The following is a 20,199-nucleotide window of genomic DNA, read 5'->3' on the forward strand; positions in this document are numbered from 1 at the left end:
TTCCAGAGTGGAGGTTCGCCTTCGTTGCCCCCTCTCCTCCTCCTCCTCTCCCCCCGTCCTCCACCACCGACCCATTCCCCGGCCCGGCCTCGCCTTCCAAGGGCCTCAGCTGCAAGCCCACAAGGAAAATGGCCGCTGTTTGGCTTCGCCCTGGTAACCCTGCCCCTGCCGGGCGGGGTGGGTGAACCCGTGCGGCAGCGGGAGGAAGGGAGGGGGGGAGAGCCGACGCCATTTTCCCAGAGAGCGAGAGAGGGAGAGAGAGGCAGTGACATCGGAAGGAGCGTAGGCGGCTGCGAGGAGGGAGACACGGCGGGCAGAGCAGCGGCAGGGGGTGGTCCAGAGGTCCGAGGCGGCGGCGGCGGCGCTTCTCAGCAGGGCCCTGTGCAGTCAAGCCAAGCTAAGCCAGCCAGACCAGCTCGGGGGATAGCTCGACCCTCCTCCTCCCCCTGTCCCCGCGCCTGCGGAAGCCTCCGTCCTGCTCGCTCGCTCGCTCGTTCTCTCACCCGCGGGGGGGACCTCCGCAGCGGGACGGTTGCACTGTGGCCAAGCCGGGCGCTCGGGTCGGGGTGCCGCCGCTGCCTGGCCGGTGATCATTCCAGGTGAGTCCGGGGCCGCCGCCGCCGCGGCGATTTGTTTACGGTGCGGTTGTCATGCCCGGCGGCCGGGGCTGGCTGGGCTGGGGCGTGGGGAGGGGGGGGGAGACGGCAGAGGGAGCGTCTCTTTCCCCGAGGAAGGGCAGCAGCGGCGGCGGAGCATCGCCGCCCTCCGGGGCTGGGGGGGGGGGCGGCGGCGGCGCGTCCGTTTGGGGACCCTTCCCTATCAAAGGGCCTTTTCTTTCTTTCTAATTTTATTTTTTTTTTCAAACTCCTCCTGACGCGTGTATGTGTGTGTGTGTGTGTGTGTGTGAATGCGCGCGCGGGGGGGTGTCCCCTTTGAAACAGCCGAGGGAGTTGTGAATATGGCGCGTTTATTGTCAAGCGGCGGAGGAGGTTGTCCTTCAATGGCCGGGCTTGTTATTATTATTATTCTAATATTTGAAAAGGGGGGGGGAGATTGAAAGGTGCAGGGGAAACCTCACTGTTGGATGAAAAACGGGCCTGGGGGGGGTCGCTTTTTGTTGTTGTTTTTTTACCCCAACTGACAGAGCGCTGAACGCCGCCGACTTTCCTGAGGGGAAGCCCGGGGAAGGGAGCCCTCCTTCGCCCCTCACCTTGCTCCGGAGAGGGGCCTAATCCTCCTCCTCCTCCGCCGGGGGTGGTGGGTGGGTGTGTGGAGGGGGGCCAAGCAGGTCTCGGGACCGGGCTAGCGAACCCTCCCCGCCTCGGAGAGGGACCGGACGAGGCTTTTTATTTATAGCCGCGGGCGGGCGGGCGGGCGGCTGGCTGAGGGGACCGCTCTCCCCTTTCTGCAGAAGGCGGCGAAGGAGGAAAAAAAAGCCTCTTTTGCCCGGGGAAGACTCGAGGGGAGAGCGCCGTCCCTCCTCCTCCTGCGGATCCCGGCGTGTGAGGGAAACAAACGGTCGCCCGAAGCTCTCGGTCTTCTCTCCTCAGAGTCCCTCGCCCGGCGCGAAAGAAACCTTCGGGTCTCTGGAAGAAAAAAATAATAAAAAAACCAACGCTTTGGATTCCTTTTCGCCTCAGTTTTCTTTCAAAAAGAGCCCCCCTCTCTCTTTCCTTCCCCGTTTAACGTCGGGGGGGGGGCAGGAGAAGCCGACCCGAAGCGGGCCCGCCAAAGCAGCGCTTCTTTCTCCTCAGCGACTGGGGGCAAATTATAAAGAACCAGGAGAATAAAAGACTCGTCCCCGTCGTCGTCATCATAAGAAGTGGCGTGAATAAAAAAGCCTACATTTCCCCCCTCTTTTGTCCTTTTAAGCGGCTCTAAAAATGGCGGCCCCAAGGCTGATGTTGTGGTAATCGAATCAGCTCGGGTCCTCCACACCCCGCGCGGTGCGTTTTGTCTGCAGCGACGTTGTTCAATCATCGGGGGTTGGAGAGATTCAAAATAAAATAAAATAAATATATATATTTTTAAAAAGGGATGGGCGGGGGAGGGAGGGAAACTCTTATCGCCGCCCAGAAGAAAAACAGAAAATAAAAACAAAACCCCTCACAGATCGCCTCTTTTTGTTTTTGTTTTTTTTAACTACGGTGGAAGATGCTGATGTTCCGCTTGATTTAATTTTATCGGCTGTTTTGTGCGAAAGGCGAAGACGGTCCCTTGTGTTTTTCCTGTGGGTGGTGTGTGTGTGTGTGTTTGTGTGTAAAGTGAGTTCAGATGCGTTGCCGTATTAATCTTCCCACTTTTATTTTTAAAATGGTGGACAAGTTCCTTTGCTAGATTGGTGTGGTACCGTTCTCTACACGCGCGCACACACACACACACACACCTAAAAAAAAATAAGACACACACACACACCTAAAAAAAAATAAGAGCCAGTTATTTTAACATGGCCCATTGAAATTAGGAGGGTGCCGTCAAAATATTGCCAAAAACAAAATAGGTATCTATTAATAGTGTCTTGCTATTAGACAAAATATTCCAGAGTTCCCTGTTTCCCCCCACCCCCACCCCTCCCTTTCCTCCAGGAAATTACATAGATTTAAACTTGAGCTTTGCTTCTCTCCTTTTTGGATTTAAGCATCTAGGTTGTCTATTTCCGACAGTTTCTCCCTCTGTACCCTGAAATTCACTTTTTGTGTGACAGTTATACTTAAGCTGTTAATTAACATTGACCAATGAATAATGATTAATGCAAAAGGCAAATGATTAGCAAGCTGCTTAGCTTCGCTCCTCCCATAGTCCCCATCAAAAAGGTGTTTTCCTAATCTTTTGAAGGACTTTTGTATAAAGGTGTGTGAAACTTTTGAGTTCCTTTTATTTTTCTTTCCTTTTGCTATTTTAGTTCTTTAGTCAAGGTTTAAACTTGAAGCTGAAATCTCTTGAAATTAGTAGCAAAATACAAATATTACTTTAGGAAAACATTTTCTCCGATGGCTAATGTTACTGACTTATAATGCTAATAATTACCTCTTTACATTAATGCTAGCTTTTTTAGGCAAATGATAGGGAAAATAGTATTTAGAAGGCCGATCATGTATGGCTTCAGTACATTGTGAGGCCTATATAGCATGTAGTGTATTGTCCATAAATATTGATTTTGTCAGAAGAAAAATTAATACTTTAATTGCATGTTTTTGCATCTTTTGGAACACATATAACTTAGGAGCAAGATTCCCAAGGTTTGTGTAAAGATTGTGACAGTTTCTTGATAAAGGTATTGTTTTGGTACCCATATCTTCATTGTGGTCATAATTTGTAATTAGTGAATTTTATTCATGCCTAAAAATTGATAGGCTTAATTTTATTGCTAATATTTGGCCCAAATGTGATTGCAAAACAAAATTTATAGTGACTTTCTGGATTGCTTTCATTGGTTTCTGACAGTAACTCTATGATTTCTGTTTAATTTGCTTAAGGGAGCTGTGAGTAGAATTCTAGATTATACAGAAACCCATCTGTCAGTTCAGTCTCTTTATATAGAAATGAAACCCATCTTAAACCCTTTGTTCTACATTGCTCTCTTCTGACAATCTTGCATTCCCCAGCAATAGGCTTTAAATTGCCAAAATAATTTCTGGAAATTATTAATTCAACATCCCAAACCTGTGTATTCCTAGTTTGAAATAAGACACTTTTTTATAGGAGATATTCTCTGTTCACAGAATTGAAAGCAACAAGTATATGTGTGTGCCTATTAAGGAACAAGTATCTTGAATTTCCGGGACTTGCTTTAAAATAAATAGAATTCAATGTAAATGACAATTTTGCTATATAGATTCAGTTGGCTTCAGCACACTCAAAATACTCTCTTTTTAAAGTACTGTTCTTGCCCTTCTCTTTTACTGCATGGCAATCATCTCTGCTCTTAGTGAAGATGCTCTTTAGGCAGATCTTGATTACTATGATAGTAAGTAATACTTCATCATAGTAAAATTATTTTAAAAAAAAACAATATAAATGATAATATAGCACTTTTCTTAGTGTAGGAAGATATGCTATGAGACCTAAAATGAGAATGTTTATTAAATAATTTCAGAAAATATTTGTCTATTTAGGTATAGGACAGAATTAAGCAAAAATAAAACTCTTGAATAATAACAGTCATTCTGAAACATGATTGATTCCTTGGATCTTGTTGTATTTTTGACACAGTGTAGGGCATAATGAGATTTAATAATTTATTACATGGTGCACATTATTTCCATATATGGGTATTCAGGAATAGTTCTAATTTCCAGAGCCTATTCAAAACTAAATCCTGTAATGTTCAATGAAGCTTATTCCCAGGTATAGGACTGTAGAATTGTAATAGTAGTCAATCACAAAATGTTTATTTTTTTTTTTCAAACTATGGAAATAAAAACATAAAAATATGGCCCAGATCTCACAAAACCTGCATTTTGGTATAAAGGAATTATGTCTTTATTCCTTCTAGTCCAGGGGTTCCCAACTGGGGGTATGAGACGATATTCCAAGGGGTGTGAAAACTTGGGTTTTCAACATTATAGTGTATATGCATAATTCCTTGTCGCCATTGCAAACTTTTGTAAGGGGTGCGAGAATATATTAGAAGCATTCTAGGGGTGTGGGGTATAGAAAAGGTTGGGAGCCGCTGTTCTAGTCTAAAAAATGCATATATTATTTTATTTGAGACACATTTTAGTATCCCAAATTACATTAAAGTATGTGGTAAGCCCCAAAATATTCAAATGGTTGAGCCTAGTTTAAATTCTAGAACTTAAGTATTAAGCCAAAGAATTAGAAAATACAACAATGAATAAATGTAACTCATTAGTATGCTTTCTAATGCATTAATTGGAAGGTAATAGATTATATTAGAAGGTTTTCTGATACCATTTATAGGATACAAAATGTCTTGGGATGTACTGGTAGATCTCAAGGTAATTTAGAATGGATTGGCAAGGGTTTCCAATTCCCAATTGTTTGACAATATTAACAACATAATGGCTCACCCCTTCCCCAGATAGGTTACTGAAACTATTTTGTAGGAAAATAAAATGGATTTATAATGTGTAACTACTATTACCACCTCAATTCTGGTAGTGAAGATACCCAGAGGTCTCCTGCTTTGGATTAATGCCAGTTGTTTTTCCCCTGTAGAGTTCAGGTTGTTGTTGTTGTTTACAAAATGTTGATCTTCAAGATTGAAATTTGTCTACTTCTACACCAGAATAAATCTAAACTATACCAAATAATTTTTTGTAGTTCAAGCTAAGAAAAAGAATACAGAATAGGGATATTTCAGATGCTATATATTCTATTCTGTTCTGTTAATGAAAGCAGCCTCTGGCCATAGAATGGAATATAACAAAACTTTTGGCTTTTGCCTATGTAGAGAAAACTTCTCCATGCTGGAGTTTTCCTCAAAATGTTGACCAAGCAAACATCACAATAGAATTTCTGTGTAATTTCTAGTATAGTTAATGCACAATAATACTACCAAATATGTAATACATGCCAATAATAATATGTAATAGAAAACATAGTTTATTGTGCTATGTAACACTGACAATTTTCAGTAGCTATCTTCTCAGTCATTATCTTTTCAGTGGGCTGCCAACCAGTCAGTTGTGAGTCCCAATATCTTTAAAATTAATTACTATTATGCATTCTGATTGCATTGATTTTAAAATTAATCTCATTTGCAGATTTTCTTTGAAGATATATAAAAAAATACTTTTTTATATCTTCAAAGCATCAGAAAATTTACTTGTGAAACAGTTAACTATTTTGAAATATTACATTAGAGAGAATTAAATTTTGCTTGTAGAATTGGAGATAGGTAATTCCTATCTTCATCAATTGAAATGAAATGAAACGCATTTTTCCAATGTGAATTGTTAAACAATTGATAACTTTTAACAGTTAATGTTGGTCAATGGAAGCTTAGCCTCAAAAACTTAATTTGGATTAATTTCTTTTCTCCTTGATACTGTGATGTAAACAAACCATTTTGATTCCAAGGCTTCTATTTATTCTAAGAGTAAACTTTGGGATCTGCACTAATGATAGCATGTGCTATATACCCACTGTTATGAAACCAAATAATTGTAGTGTTAAAAAAATATGCTTATTTCACTCTGGAAGACAACTGTCCTGCCATTTATTATATTTAAGAGAGCCAGTTTGGTCTAGTTCAGGGGTATAGGCAACCTTGGCTCTTTTATGACTGGCTCAGGAATTCTGCGAGTCCACGAACCATAAAAGAGCCAAGGTTGCCTACCCCTGGCTCTAGTTGTTTAAGGTGTTGTTTAGTTGTTTGGTAGCAGGGAACCCTGGATTCTAATCATAACCTAGGCATACGAACCAATTGCATAACTTTGAGGCCGTTACTCTCTCAACCTTAAGAAGAAGAAAAACATTGCCTAGAAAACTGCAATGTTCACACAATCTCTTGGAATCAAGACACTCAAGGGGGGAAAAACTGGCAAGCATTGATCTGCATGCCTTTTGTTTAAAAAAACCACAATTCTGTAGTATTTTTATTCTTTGTCAAACATTAAAACTCCAATAACACAAATAAGTCTTTCAAAAATGTAGATCACATGGATAAAAACCTCCTCATAACATTTGTGACGTTGAAAGCCTGACAGTATTTTTCTGTTTTCCTCTCGCAGTTTCTTTTAACAGAGATGGAGAAGGTTCTCAATGTCTAATTTCTACTCATAGCATCTTGGAATTGTCAAGGAATAGCTAACTTCTACCATATTACAGTACTATGCCTATTCCTCTCAAAATGGCATTCTATCCTTTAAAAAAAGCATTCTCCTATCTGATCATTCCAAAACTATTTTGCCATTTTTACATATTTTGGGTGACTGCTGTGTCAGGGGTATTAGTCTGTACAAATCCTCTTCTCTGAAAAATGAGGAAAGATATTATAAATGCTAGTTTATTTTGGAATGGTACTACCATTATCTTTCCTGTTATTATGGGTATTAGCTGTTATTGCTATAGAAAAAAAAATTAAATTCCTATACTGAATTTTGAAATTTATCTGTGAAAATAAACATTTAGATGCTGAAGATTGTCTGACTCATCTTAAGGACTAGTAGGTAGGAGATAAATTCTTTGGATAACTGTTCCTGGCATTTTGTCTCTATCTATAGCAGTGGTTCTCAACCTTTCTAATGCCGTGACCCCATAATACAGTTCCCCATGTTGTGGTGACCCCCAACCACTTATACATCACCAGGTGCCAGGGGTGTGGCCAAAGAAAAGGGGGAAAAAATGGCAGACAGCCTTGTTTGGTGACCCCCATGAAATGGTCATTCGACCCCAAATGGGGTCCCGACCCACAGGTTGAGAACCACTGATCTATAGGCTATATAGTTCAGAAAGCCTTGGTTCTTTCATCCTGGACTGGAAAGGATGTAAAGGGTGTGGGAGTTAACACACTGTACAGATAGGATTGTCAAGAAAACAAGGCTGTAGATTTGAACCAAGATACCCATAAAGATAGGTTGGAGAAACCAGATTGAAGAGAGCTAGCCAGCTTATATCCCACTTGGTCTAGGGGTATTTACCATAGCAGCTTAGAAGCTTAGTAAATTGCTGACCTGTTCTATTTGTTACAGTGCCGCTGTTGCTGCTGCACACTGCTAAACTGTTCTGCAGCTTTCAGTCTAGTAAGAATGAGATGACATGAGCAGTTGAGTCCTTTCTGACCTTGTAAAGCTGCTGATTCTGGCCTAGATCTTCAATCAAAACAGCTCTTTGTTCATAAACTACTACTCTGCTAAGCCACCTGTCTTGCTTCCACATGCCCAGGTTTAGCATATATGTAGTGTGATTTGGGGTGGGGGGAGGATATTAGAAAGTGAAATGACAAGCAAACATTGTAAATAAAACTGTAATCAAAAGTGCCATGATTGCTTTTTATTTTCTAATAAAATTTTCTATTCTTGATGGCATGTCGAATACAGAATTTCCAGCTGGAAATATTTAGAATTCTTTGTACATAAATTATAAGTTACCTGGTACTGCAGAGTGGGAGGGAGGGAGAGACTGAAGGAGGGAGGCAGGAGAGCAAGGGAGAGAAATATACACAATGAACTAGTATACATGATATATTTATAAAAGCAGATCAGTAAATTGGAATTTTTTGTATGTGTGGTTTTAATCATAATTATTTGCATTTATTTTGCTTTGAAGATGTTAGGATCAGATTGTCTTCTCCAGCAGTATTCCAATTTAATATTGGGAGTGGTAACTTAGTAGATAACGTAGAATTCATTTAAGTTCTCATGTATCTTTCTGCTTTTATTATATTTATGTTCTTATATTCTGGAAGCTTATGGTAATGCGTATGAAAGTCTTCCCTCAGTTTATCCTTTTAGCAGCCCCGTGTGTTACATTAGGTTGAGAGATGGCATCTTGGCGTCAAATTATCCAAGTAAGCCTATTACCGTACATCGCCTGACTTTTGGTGGCTGGCTTTGGGGGTTTTACTCTTTGCTTTATTTGGTTCTTATCACAGCAGGTAGCAGCACCAAGATGATCTTAGCTGATCATTTAAAAAACAAAACCAAGCTAGGGTAAATAGAGTTAGTGCTTGGATGCTATCAACACAAGGGCTATATTAGACTAACCTGAAAAAGGCAATGGCAAACTTTGATAGCGTTGTCAAGAAAACTGCTTGAAAAAGTGTTCATGTCGTGATCAGGAATTGAGTCTGACTTCAGAGACGCTTTACCTCCATTTTTATACCGTCCCTTGCATGATTTAGCATATTATATATCAGTAGTTTTTGAAGTCCTGACCTTCTTTAATAGTACCACTAAAACTACCAATTGTTAAAAAAAATAAAATGTTGAACACATTTTAAAGCAGGGCTCTTCAAACTTGGCCCTTTTATGACTTGTGGACTTCAACTCCCAGAATTCCTCACCATATCCAACACAGGATCCTCTTCCTATTTTCCCCATAACAACAAGTGAGTTGGGCTGAGAGAGAGTCACCTCGCTTGGCTTTCATGGCTAAGGCACCCAACTCACACACAGGGACTCCCCCTTAATCAATTTAACATGTTTTTCTGTCAGTAATTTTCTAACATGCCATGTTTCAAAGTTTTTGAGCAGCAGTGTGTAAGATATGCAGGGTATTATTATATAATATTCTCCATTTTGGTTTGTAACAAAAGTAGAAATATATGTGAATCTTGCCCGAAAAGGACTGTACCTCAGTGTTCTAAACTACATATCTTTCCTCACTTGATTGCCTCTCTACTTTCCTTTGGGAAAATCCTCTTTTTTTCCTGAAACAAAGAGGGCTGTGTCTGCTACCTTGGCTCTCAGTTGCAAACTACTCCTATAGTAGCGATCCATCCGCAAATTTTGTTCCCAAACTATATTTTAGTCACTGCTTGTGCGGTAAATATCCGTATGAATTATTTTCTTGTTTGAAATATTTGCGTTGACTATGAGAGCACAATGCATTTTAAAGTAGCTCCTGTTACTGAATGAAGTTATATGGACAAAGTTTTAATCTTTTAGAACATTGATATTAACAACATGGTTATAAGATGCCTATTGCTTTCAGGTAATAAAGATGGGTTACAGCAGTTGGTTGAACAACTTCATCCAGACAGTAGTAATGAATGGAACAACGTCAGACTGCAAAGAGGTATCTAGTGAGATTCCATAAAAAAAACAAAAAACAGTTCTGAATGTAGTGTAGTTATCTTCATTTAACTACTTCGCTGAACACCCAAGAGTTTATATCTTAACCAATTGGAAATATTTAAAATTTTTCCAGTTGCAAACAGTGGGCCAACAATCCTATTCTGGGCTATATTTAAAGAAGTACATTATTTAATAAATTTTAAGTAGCAGAACTGACTGTTCTTAATGCCCCTTAAGTTCTCTTGATATGCTTCAAGATTTGGCTTTTTGAAAAGACTCAGGAAGACAAGCACACATACAAAAAACCTTTTTGATCTTCTTCTGGCTTAACAGGACATTTTTGGCTTTTCAACTAAGTTCTGAAAGAATATTTTATGCATGTCAGTGCTACAGTCTTGAAATTAGTTGTTGCTATTAGCTCCTCTTCTCTTAAATAGTTGTTGGAGTCACAGCTAATGCTTTCCCCTTATTAAAAAAATGCTAAAAGGGGGCAGCATAATTTGGGATGTGGAAGACTTTATAACCTATTATGTTTGACACATTAATTAAATTTAACCTTACTGATCCAAAGGGAATTTTTCTTAACATAATAGGGTGCTGTATTTCTTAAGTATTATTATAGCCAGACAAGATCCTAGCTAAAATTATGTGGGTATTCTTGCATTTTATGTTCCTAATAAGCAGAGTGGAACATAGAAACCACCACTTTTTTTTTTTTTGAAGTTTGGACTGCTACCTTTAAAAAGTAGTATTCAAAATACTGCGTTAGATCTAGATTTAGTCATAGCAAAGAATGGTAATGTCTAACTTGTCCATTTTATTTCAGTTAGGCCTTTTCTAGACATAACTTAAGTCCAAATCCTAACCATTAATTTAAAAATAATTGTTGTGAGATTATATATATAGATTATACACACACACACACACACACACACACACACACACACACATAGTATCTCCTATTCAGTGAGACTTTTTCTGCTTAGAAACCAATTTTTTCTATTCTGCATTTTTCTGGCAGATGTGTCAGTTTCATTCCTGCTGAGGCAGTCAGAACAGATGGTAAGCAACGTAATAGTTCAGACAAATTAGGTGTGCTTGATATGTCCTGTTCCATGCATACTTTAAGATAGTAAATGTTTTCTAATAGGGAGAGTGATATAGTGAACGTAAACTTTACAACTCAATTGATTAAGTAAGGTTTTTTAAAAAAAACATTAGATAAAATAACTATATTTGAGCATCTTCATTTAAAAAATAGTTCAGCTGCAGAGGCCAAAGTTTAAGGCAGATAAAAACTCCCATTTCCATGAGATCTGAGCATCACAATAAGACAGAAATGATATTTTATCAATATCACGTATTCCAAGAAACGGTGATGAAAGTAACATTTCTTTTGATTTTCTGGAACTATAAACCCATCTTGCTCACAGTATTAGGAGTGTCAAAGGATAGCATATAGCAGGGGTCTTCAAACTTGGCCCTTTTATGACTTGTAGGTTTCAACTCCCAGAATTCCTCAGCCAGGCACGTGTGCCTGGCTGAGGAATTCTGGGAGTTGAAGTCCACAAGTCATAAAAGGGCCATGTTTGAAGACCCTTGTGATAGATGATTGATAGATGATAGAGATAAATAGGCTAGATAGAGATATATCGATAGATGGATGAGAAAGATAATAGATAGATATAGACAGACAGACAGACAGACAGACAGACAGACAGACAGACAGACAGACAGATAGATAGATAGAGTAGACCAAAGGACTTCAACCTTGGCCCTTTTATGACTTGTGGACTTCAACTCCCAGAATTCCTCAGCCAGGCATGCTGGCTGAGGAATTCTGGGAGTTGAAGTCCACAAGTCCTAAAAGGGCCAAGTTTGAAGACCCCTGGCATATAAACTCAAAGGAATGTAAACAAATGAGAACACATAAAAAATAAAGGCATAGAACATTCTCCAGCAAGTGAGGTTTCATATTAAATAGTACTTGGGGTAAGAACCATTAAGAGCAAGCCCCCAAAGCAATTCTCCCATTGTAGAAATTTCTATAGGTGTCTACCTCTTTGACATGAGAAGAGAAAGGTGATTTACTCAGATGGATATGTTGAGGGGTGTGGGGAGGACCTCAGAACTATAGGACTTCCATCGAAGTTCACCCGAAAGGGGAAAAAAAGCAGGGCAACTTTCTATCCCTAGCATCAGGGCTTCCTTTCTTGGTTGCAATCCTAAATGTACTTAACTGGATTTTAAGCCCTGTTCGAAATCACATTTGACTACCATCCCAACAGCTGGAGTGGAGGCCAGAGTTTGTCAGACTGTCAAACCTGAGATTTGGATGGCAAAAAGGCACTTGAGGGTCTGACTTCCTCTGGCTGCTCTGTGGTAGACAGAGAAATTAATTGTAGAGGGCAAGTTTTCATTGAGCCACTTACATGATGGATCTTCACGATAAATTATCAGATTTTTCCAGTAGGCCACCTTTATTTGCCGAGAAATCTCCAGTTCTCTTTGTTGGGCTATAACTATTAGAGCAGAATAATGCAAATGAATCTATATCTAGCAGTTTGCAAATTTTGACGCCTGAGCTTTCTGCCCCTATACAGAATGGCTAACCCAAATAAGTAAGTTTATTTTGAGAGGATCATAATAAAATTAACAAATGTGTATCAGGTTAGAGAAACTGGCCAGAGTCGCTTCAACAGTGAGATGCGCGGCACATAACTTAGTAAAAAAATAAATTTACTCCTGTTATACATTAGGCTGCAATACTAAACACAGTTGAGAATGTGTCATTAAACTCAGCAAGATTTTGTTTGAATATGATTATACCATGAATCAGTGTTTTTCATTTTTAAATGTTAGATTCATTCTGGAAAAAAAATATGTGACTTTTCAACTTTTGTCGTTGTTGTTGAACAGAGTTTGTGGATGCACTTAGATGTTTGCAATGAGCACTGTGGCTGGCATGCCCCAGTGTTTTGGATACCAATGCATAGAAATCCATAGTAAACGAATTTATCAGAAACGAACGTCATGAGCATAGTGGTCCCGTTGGGGGTTGATACAGCAGAAACATCTTATTTGGAAATGGCTGCAGGCTCAGAGTAAGTATCAGAGCATTATAGCAACTTCGTCTTCCTATTGTGTTACATTGTTTTCATTGTTAGCGTGCAGTATATGTTACCAAATTTCAGTAGATTTGCTTTCTGCACAAAAGTCAGTGTGCAGAAGGATTAATATTAGTTGAATTTTTCCAAAATAGGTGAATCAGATTTTTAAACTTGGTAAATTTAAATATGTTCAGATATAATTATAGTGTGAAGTTTAAGAATAGATTTTTTAAAAATGTTATTATTACTTCATCTTTTGAAACAAGTTTGTTAATTATATTTTTCATGAAGAAACTTTATATTTTACTTGAGGGTTATTTGGGCTACCCAGAATTAATATATTCTATCTAGTAGAAACTGGGAGAAGGTGAATTTCTGGATGCTGGTACGGACATTCCAAAGGATAACTTCATTTAGTTTCTTTTATAATAACCATGTGAAATTCAACTTGTGTGGGGACTTGTGGAGCTACTCTAAGGCTACCACTAGATGTCACTGATGAAAATTACTGGGGTTTCAGATACTGTTAACAACATATGGGATGTCTCCTACGTCTCATATGTGATCGCAGAAACAATAAGGATTGTTGATGCTAATGTGCTCTCTGCCTTGCAGTCATTTTTCGTACAGCTGTGTTGTGTTGTACAACATTGCCTGTGTTATTAAAATTCATTCAGTGCTCACTTGCTAGTATGTGGGCTTCAGTGGCAATTTGGCATGAGTGACATAAGCAACATTTTTCCAGTTCCTTCAGTGGGTTCCTTCAGAATGTTTCTCTGCATTGTATTGTGTACATTTTCACAGTTTGTTGTATGCTCAGCATTCATAGGCAAGAGAAAAACACATGCGGGAGCCATTGAATGTGAAATTATAATGTTTTATCACCTTTCTTGCTTTTCAGACCTGAATCTGTAGAAGCTAGCCCTGTGGTAGTTGAGAAGTCAAACAGTTATCCACACCAACTATATAATAGCAGCTCTCATCATTCACACAGTTACATTGGTTTGCCTTATGCGGTATGTTCTTTTTTTAAAGCCTTTATTTTAGATCCTTTTTAAGTTTCCAGACATTTAATTGTGTTTTGGCGAGTTAGTTTGGCTTGATATGAAAGTAGCTCGCAGGCGTATCCAAACTCGACGTCATTATAGAAGATACTGGTTTCAGTGGTTCTTTACAATTGTTATCTCAAATTCGTCTGCTATTACAACTGTCATTGTTTTGTCTTGAACAATAGAATTGGGCTTATACATCAGTTGGAAGCTAAAATTACGATAGTATTGCCCTTGACCAGCCTGATCTTATAAACCTAATCCTACGGCAATTAAAGCTGGAGCTTTGCCTTATTTGCCATTACACTTCCTTTGACTGCTGTGCCTTTAAACAATTGGCACAAATTACATTTTCCTTTAAAACGTCTTCAGACAGCAAAGCTTTCCTACAGCAAAGTCTCCAGTTGCACATAAAGAAACCAGCATGTTGGAGCAGCAAGAAGAATAACATCCATTCAAGTCCATTTTGAATGTATTATTGCTCTGTCTTGTGTTCAAATAGAATTTGGTGCAATTTCCTTGGCTGCTTTATCGTTACCCAATCACCTGATCAGATCACTACTTGTTTTAATGTAGCATCTTATAAAATTGTTGCTTGCAGCAATGACTCAGTAAAGTAGGGTTTTTCCTTCTCTAAGTAAATACCCCCTAAATCAATTATTACAACTATATAAAAAAGATGGAAATTTTAATCCTGCATTGAAGGATTCATCTTCTGCTTAAATGAAATTAGTATTTATACTGAGAAAGAATATGTGCTTTCTCTGATAGTCTTAACATTTGGCCTGAATAAGTACGTCGTATAATATCATAATTGAAGAACCCTAGTTTGTATTTAGTCCGACCCAGCAATGTGCTTTGCGATGCCTAACTATTTCCCTTGATGTAAACATTAACGATGATCAGATTTTGTTTATTCAGGATGGATAAGAAATGAATATGATAAAACCTCAGTAGTGTCAGAATGGATAAAGTAATATGCATTTTACTGACAGTGAGGACAATTAACCAGTGGAACAGCGTGCCACCAGAAATCATGGGTGCTCCATCACTGGAGATTTTTAAAAAGAGCCTAGACAGTCACTTGTCTGAGATGGTATAGGCTCTCCTGCTTGAGCAGGGGGCTGGACTAGAAGACCTCCAAGGTCCCTTCCAGCACTATTCTATTCTATCCATTTCCTTTTTAAAAGAATGGTAAATATTACTTAATGCTAATTTGCTTCAGAGGTTTTAAACATATATTTGTTTACACAATCGTAAGTGAAGTTGAGTTGGTGGGAGAAATGTTGAAAAGGTCAGATTTATAATTCTATGCATGAATTAAAAAAAAAGGTCTTATGAAAAGTTGGATGATTTTTATATAACTAATTTTTTCAGGACCATAATTATGGCGCTCGTCCTCCTCCAACACCCCCAGCATCGCCGCCTCCTTCCGTTCTTATAAGCAAGAATGAAGTAGGCATATACACTGCTCCAAATTTTGATGAGACATCCAGTGCTACTACTATCAGCACATCTGAGGATGGAAGCTACGGCACTGATATAACTCGATGCATTTGTGGATTCACCCATGATGATGGCTATATGATCTGTTGTGACAAATGCAGGTAAAATAACGGTAGTCCATATGCGCAAGCATTTTGAAACATTTATACCTAGTATTACTTACTACCAGCTATGCTGGTCCTCTGGTTGTTCGGTGAGATTTCCCTCACTAACAAAGTATGTAGGCAATTAGGCAAATGTGGCAGCAATAGAAGCCATCACCATTTTGTCATTGTGTTGGACACCCTTTTGCTCACAGGATGGATAGATGAGATGACAGGCCATCAGGTCAGCAGAGACTCTGCAAGTGGGGATCAGGCTAAAGATCATAGCTCAGAACTGTGTGATAAGTAGCTAGGAGTCCTGGCAGCTCAATGGTTAGAATGCAGGATTGCTGGCTAACTCTGCCCACTGTCAGGAGTTCAATCCTGACCAACTCAAGGTTGACTCAGCCTCCATCCTTCCAAGGTCAGTAAAATGAGGACCCAGATTGCTGGGGTGCAATACACTGAGTCTTTTTAACCCGGTTAGAGAGGGCTGTAAAACATTATGAAGCACTATATAAAGTTTAAGTGCTATTGCTATCTAAACCGTAATGGCGCAGTGGTTAGAATGCAGAATTGCAAGGTTAACTCTGCCCACTGTCAGGAGTTCAATCCTGACCAACTCAAGGTTGACTCAGCCTCCATCCTTCCAAGGTCAGTAAAATGAGGACCCAGATGGCTGGGGGCAATATGCTGACTCTGTAAAACTCTGCAAATCGCTTAGAGAGCACTGTAAAGCAGTATATAAGTCTTAAGTGCTATTGCTAATGAACAAAGGTCTGTTTTGTGGAATCTTTGTATAGTTGTATGCAAATTATATAACTATAATTCTGAAGGTGCTGCATGTCTGACAGATATGGTGAGAGTTAAAATCTCAGAGCACTGTAATGGGAAATCTTGATGACGATGTAGCATGTGTTTTAGCAGCAACTTTCTTTTGAACTTGGCAAATGTATTGGAGAAACTGCTATCCAGAAAAATATCTGTGCCCATTTTAACTTTTCAGTCAGAAAGTAACTTTCCGAATGATCATATTGTTAAAATTGAAGAATAGGCAAGTGCATGAAAGAAAGGAACAAGTGTCTGTACCTAGCTTGGAATAAAACAATCCCATCAGAACGTTCTGTCCAAGCAATGGGAACTTGAAACAAGCTCTTTGCTGTTATCTTTTGTCCTAGGGACCATGCTGAGTGCTACCTTCCATCCCACCTACAGAAGAATTAGCCAACATAAAACAAAGCAAACATTTTAAAAATTACCAGAGCAAACAAAGGAAGCAACAGCTAAGAATGGCTTTTGCAGTCTGACCTGCTTTCACAAGGAGCTGTAGAATAAACCTAAAAGGAAGCAGTAGCAATGTATTCACATTAATACAGCCCATGACCAACAGCAAAAATATACTTTTCTGGCTTAATGCTTCTTCCAAACAAACATTCACAATGCACATATGTTGCCAACCTGCCTCTGTATTAAACATATTAACAAAGCCATACATTTTGCATTTGACTATGTCCACGTTTGAGAGTACAGCAACATCTATTACAGTATACATGCAGACTATAAACTCAGGATTTGGTATCCTGCCTGAAAATAAAAGCACAACACAGAGACAGACAGTAACATTGCTGCCTTCTTCATAACAAATTGTTTAAAAACAAGAGTAAAAGCAGCTAGGCAAAGAGGAATATATATATAGCAGGGGTATCAAACTGCCGGCCCATGGGCTGGATGCATCATGCCAAAACCGCGCCCACCCCATTGCTGGCAATGGAAAAAAATTCACAATAGGTCGCAACACAAGTTTGACACCCCTGATATATATAGAGAAATGATTCTGCCTCACCCCAGCCCTGTTCAATTAGCTTGGCTGATGGCAGAGGATTGAAACTGCTTATCAGCTAATGCTTTCTTCAAGGCTTTGTGGCTTTAGAGGAGTTACAGAAACAAAACAAGCCACGTGCAGGATATCCAAACACTCAAAAAGAGAGTAATGTAGCACTTCATTATTTAGAGAGGAGACTATTTGAAACCACAGTAATGGAGCACTCCCTACATTTTGCATATCATAATTGCAAATGATAGCAGGTGTTAGGGAAAATAATTTTCTTCAGTCACTAGGAAACTTGAATGAGCTGTCTAAACCTTGAAAAGTATGAAGATAACACTGTATTCTCTCCTTTTCTTTAAGTGTTTGGCAGCACATTGATTGCATGGGGATTGAGAGGCAGCATATTCCTGACACATACCTTTGTGAGCGTTGCCAGCCTAGGTGAGTGGTGCATAATTGAAAATATATTATTTGTGTTGGCACATGATCTGAAACACGGACAGAATACGAGCAGATAAAGATAAACATCTCCATTATATCCATACATTTGAATATTATATTAAAGAGGACCATTTATTTTAAAAAATGGCACTCTTCAGTAAAAAATAGTCTTTTTTCATAATGATATTTGAATTAAGGAAGATTTAATATTTATTACCTTTGAACGTTAGCTTTACCTTGCTTCATTTTATTATTGGAATAAATAATCATCATTATCAGCACAGGCTGACAGCTTCCATGCCACACCGCATTGAGGCAGTAATTGCTGCAAAAGGGGCCCAAACTAAGTACTGAGTACATATGCATGCTTATACTTTTCAGAGGTCCGATATTGTTCTATGTACAATCCTTATTTTATTGATTGCATGTAATTTTCCAGCAATTACTGCCTCAATGCGGCGTGGCATGGAAGCTATCAGCCTGTGGCACTGCTGAGGTGTTATGGAAGACCAGGATGCTTCAGTAGCGGCCTTCAACTCTTCTGCATTGTTCGGTCTCATGTCTCTCATCTTTCTCTTGGCAATGCCCCATAGATTCTCTATGGGGTTCAGGTCAGGCGAGTTTGCTGGCCAGTCAAGCACAGGAACCCTTTGCAGGTGTTATGTTAATTAGCTGATTAGAGTGGGACACTTTGAGCCTAGAATATTGAACCTTTACACAATATTCTAATTTTCTGAGATTGTGGATTTGGGGTTTTCATGAGCTGTAAGCCATAATCATCTCAGTTATGACACATCACGGCTTGAACTATCTTGCTTTGCATGTAATGAGTCTATCTCATATATTAGTTTCACCTTTTAAGTTGCATTACTGAAATAAATGAACTTTTGCACAATATTCTAATTTTTCAAGTTTCACCTGTATTTGCCAGATTTTTTTTTTAAAAAAATACCCATAGTGCAGTATAGGCATTCTGTTATTGTATTACAAGAAACAAACCCAGTTTGAGACGGTTTCTATGTTTTGAATATTGTCAGAATACAAATCTTGCTTTTAGGAGGGTTAGTCTGTCTCTCTTAAGTATGAAGCTGGAATACTAAAGTAACAGAGATTTAGATGACACTGCATTGCTTAAGTTCTGGGCTTTGAAATTGATGCTTTCTACCAAGTATAAAATTCCCAGAGTGGAGAGTTCTAGGCTAAAAGTTTGATATTATATTCAAAGAGCAAAAACGAATGAATTAGTATGGTGAGCGGATACAGCCATTTTTATTTTAATTGTTTATTACATTTAATACGCATATACCATTTGTTAAAAAAAATTTGATATTCCGTCAAAATCTTAATATTTACTTAGTTTCTTTTTTCCTCTTTTAAAAGGAGCTTAGATAAAGAAAGAGCAGTGTTGCTCCAGCGTAGAAAAAGGGAAAATATGTCAGGTAGGTTAAAAAAAAAAATCATTAAATTCTAAGGTTTGTTCTTGATAATTATATTGATGCCAAGCACTGTTGCTGTTCATACCCCCCCACCCAGTTTTGCTAAAAAAGAAACATCCTTTAAGAAGTATAGATGGAAAGTTTTTATTTGCTAATAAAAACCTGTTTGTATGCAAATAGCTCACCAATCTTTATGCAAATAACTTAACAGTATTTGTTTACAGAACATTTTTTGAATATTTTCCTTCCAAGACAAATGCATATTGTTTAAATTAACCAAGTCTTGTAAAATTATTTCCAGTGTTTTTAGTTAGCTATTATGCTTGTAATAAAAATAACAACTCAGCAGTAACATTTGAAGGAAGCTTGGTGGCTGTGCCAAGTCTTTACGTCTTGCTTCTCAGTTTTGCGAAAATTGGTTGTCCTACTGGTGATACGAAGATGCTGGAGTTTGTTTATTTTACAATATTTGTCGACTATTCCAATCATTGAACACTCTACAGTCTACAACTGCCACCGGTTCAGCTCATTCCCCTCCCCTGCTACTACTTTTCTAGGATGGTTGCGTGCCACCTGCCAGGTGCCAATGTACCACAGGTGGTACCTGTACCACTGGCTCAGGAATTCTGGGAGTTGAAGTCCATGAGTCATAAAAGAGCCAAGGTTGCCTATCCCAGTCCTATTTCATACATTTTGGTAATTGTACATGCAGTTACTATAGTTTAAATCAGTGGTTCTTAACCTGGGCGATATCGCCCCCCAGGGGGCGATTTCATTTTTCAGGGGGGCGGTGGAACGAAAAGGGGCGACACGGGGGCAAAGGAACGAAAAGGGGGCGATATGGGGGTGATGGAGCAAGAAGTTTTGGGGATGCTTTTGAGACTTTTTCATACAGTGAATGGCTGTATATCTGTCATACAAAAACATCAGATTGCTCGCTATTAATGGATTGAATTGTGTTTTCAAATGTTCCTCCAGCTAGCTTCAGTACAGAACGCCGTACATATGTGAATATGCATCGCTTATCTTCATGCAGCAGCCT

The 20,199-nt window shown here is 39.1% G+C and overlaps 1 protein-coding gene across 5 annotated transcripts in view; it reads left to right on the top strand.

Moving 5' to 3' along the window:
* Positions 1–185: 185 nt before the first annotated feature.
* KMT2E (lysine methyltransferase 2E (inactive)) overlaps positions 186–20,199 on the top strand; it is a 59,631-nt gene continuing 39,617 nt past the window's right edge. For 2 of the 5 annotated variants that reach the window (XM_039355906.1, XM_039355903.1), the window contains exons 1-6: positions 186–599; positions 12,624–12,808; positions 13,716–13,830; positions 15,241–15,470; positions 17,641–17,721; positions 19,102–19,160. In XM_039355906.1, the coding sequence (XP_039211840.1) occupies positions 12,738–12,808; positions 13,716–13,830; positions 15,241–15,470; positions 17,641–17,721; positions 19,102–19,160 (556 nt within the window). In that variant the 5' untranslated portion in view covers positions 186–599; positions 12,624–12,737. Of the gene's footprint in view, positions 600–9,621; positions 9,706–10,725; positions 10,767–12,623; positions 12,809–13,715; positions 13,831–15,240; positions 15,471–17,640; positions 17,722–19,101; positions 19,161–20,199 lie in introns of all 5 variants that reach the window. The other 3 variants (XM_039355905.1, XM_039355904.1, XM_039355907.1) reach the window with 3 other exon arrangements.

Source organism: Crotalus tigris, unplaced genomic scaffold, assembly GCF_016545835.1.
Source record: "Crotalus tigris isolate CLP2741 ecotype Arizona unplaced genomic scaffold, ASM1654583v1 scf7180000018773.180596, whole genome shotgun sequence".
In the NCBI taxonomy this organism is placed as follows: domain Eukaryota; kingdom Metazoa; phylum Chordata; class Lepidosauria; order Squamata; family Viperidae; genus Crotalus; species Crotalus tigris.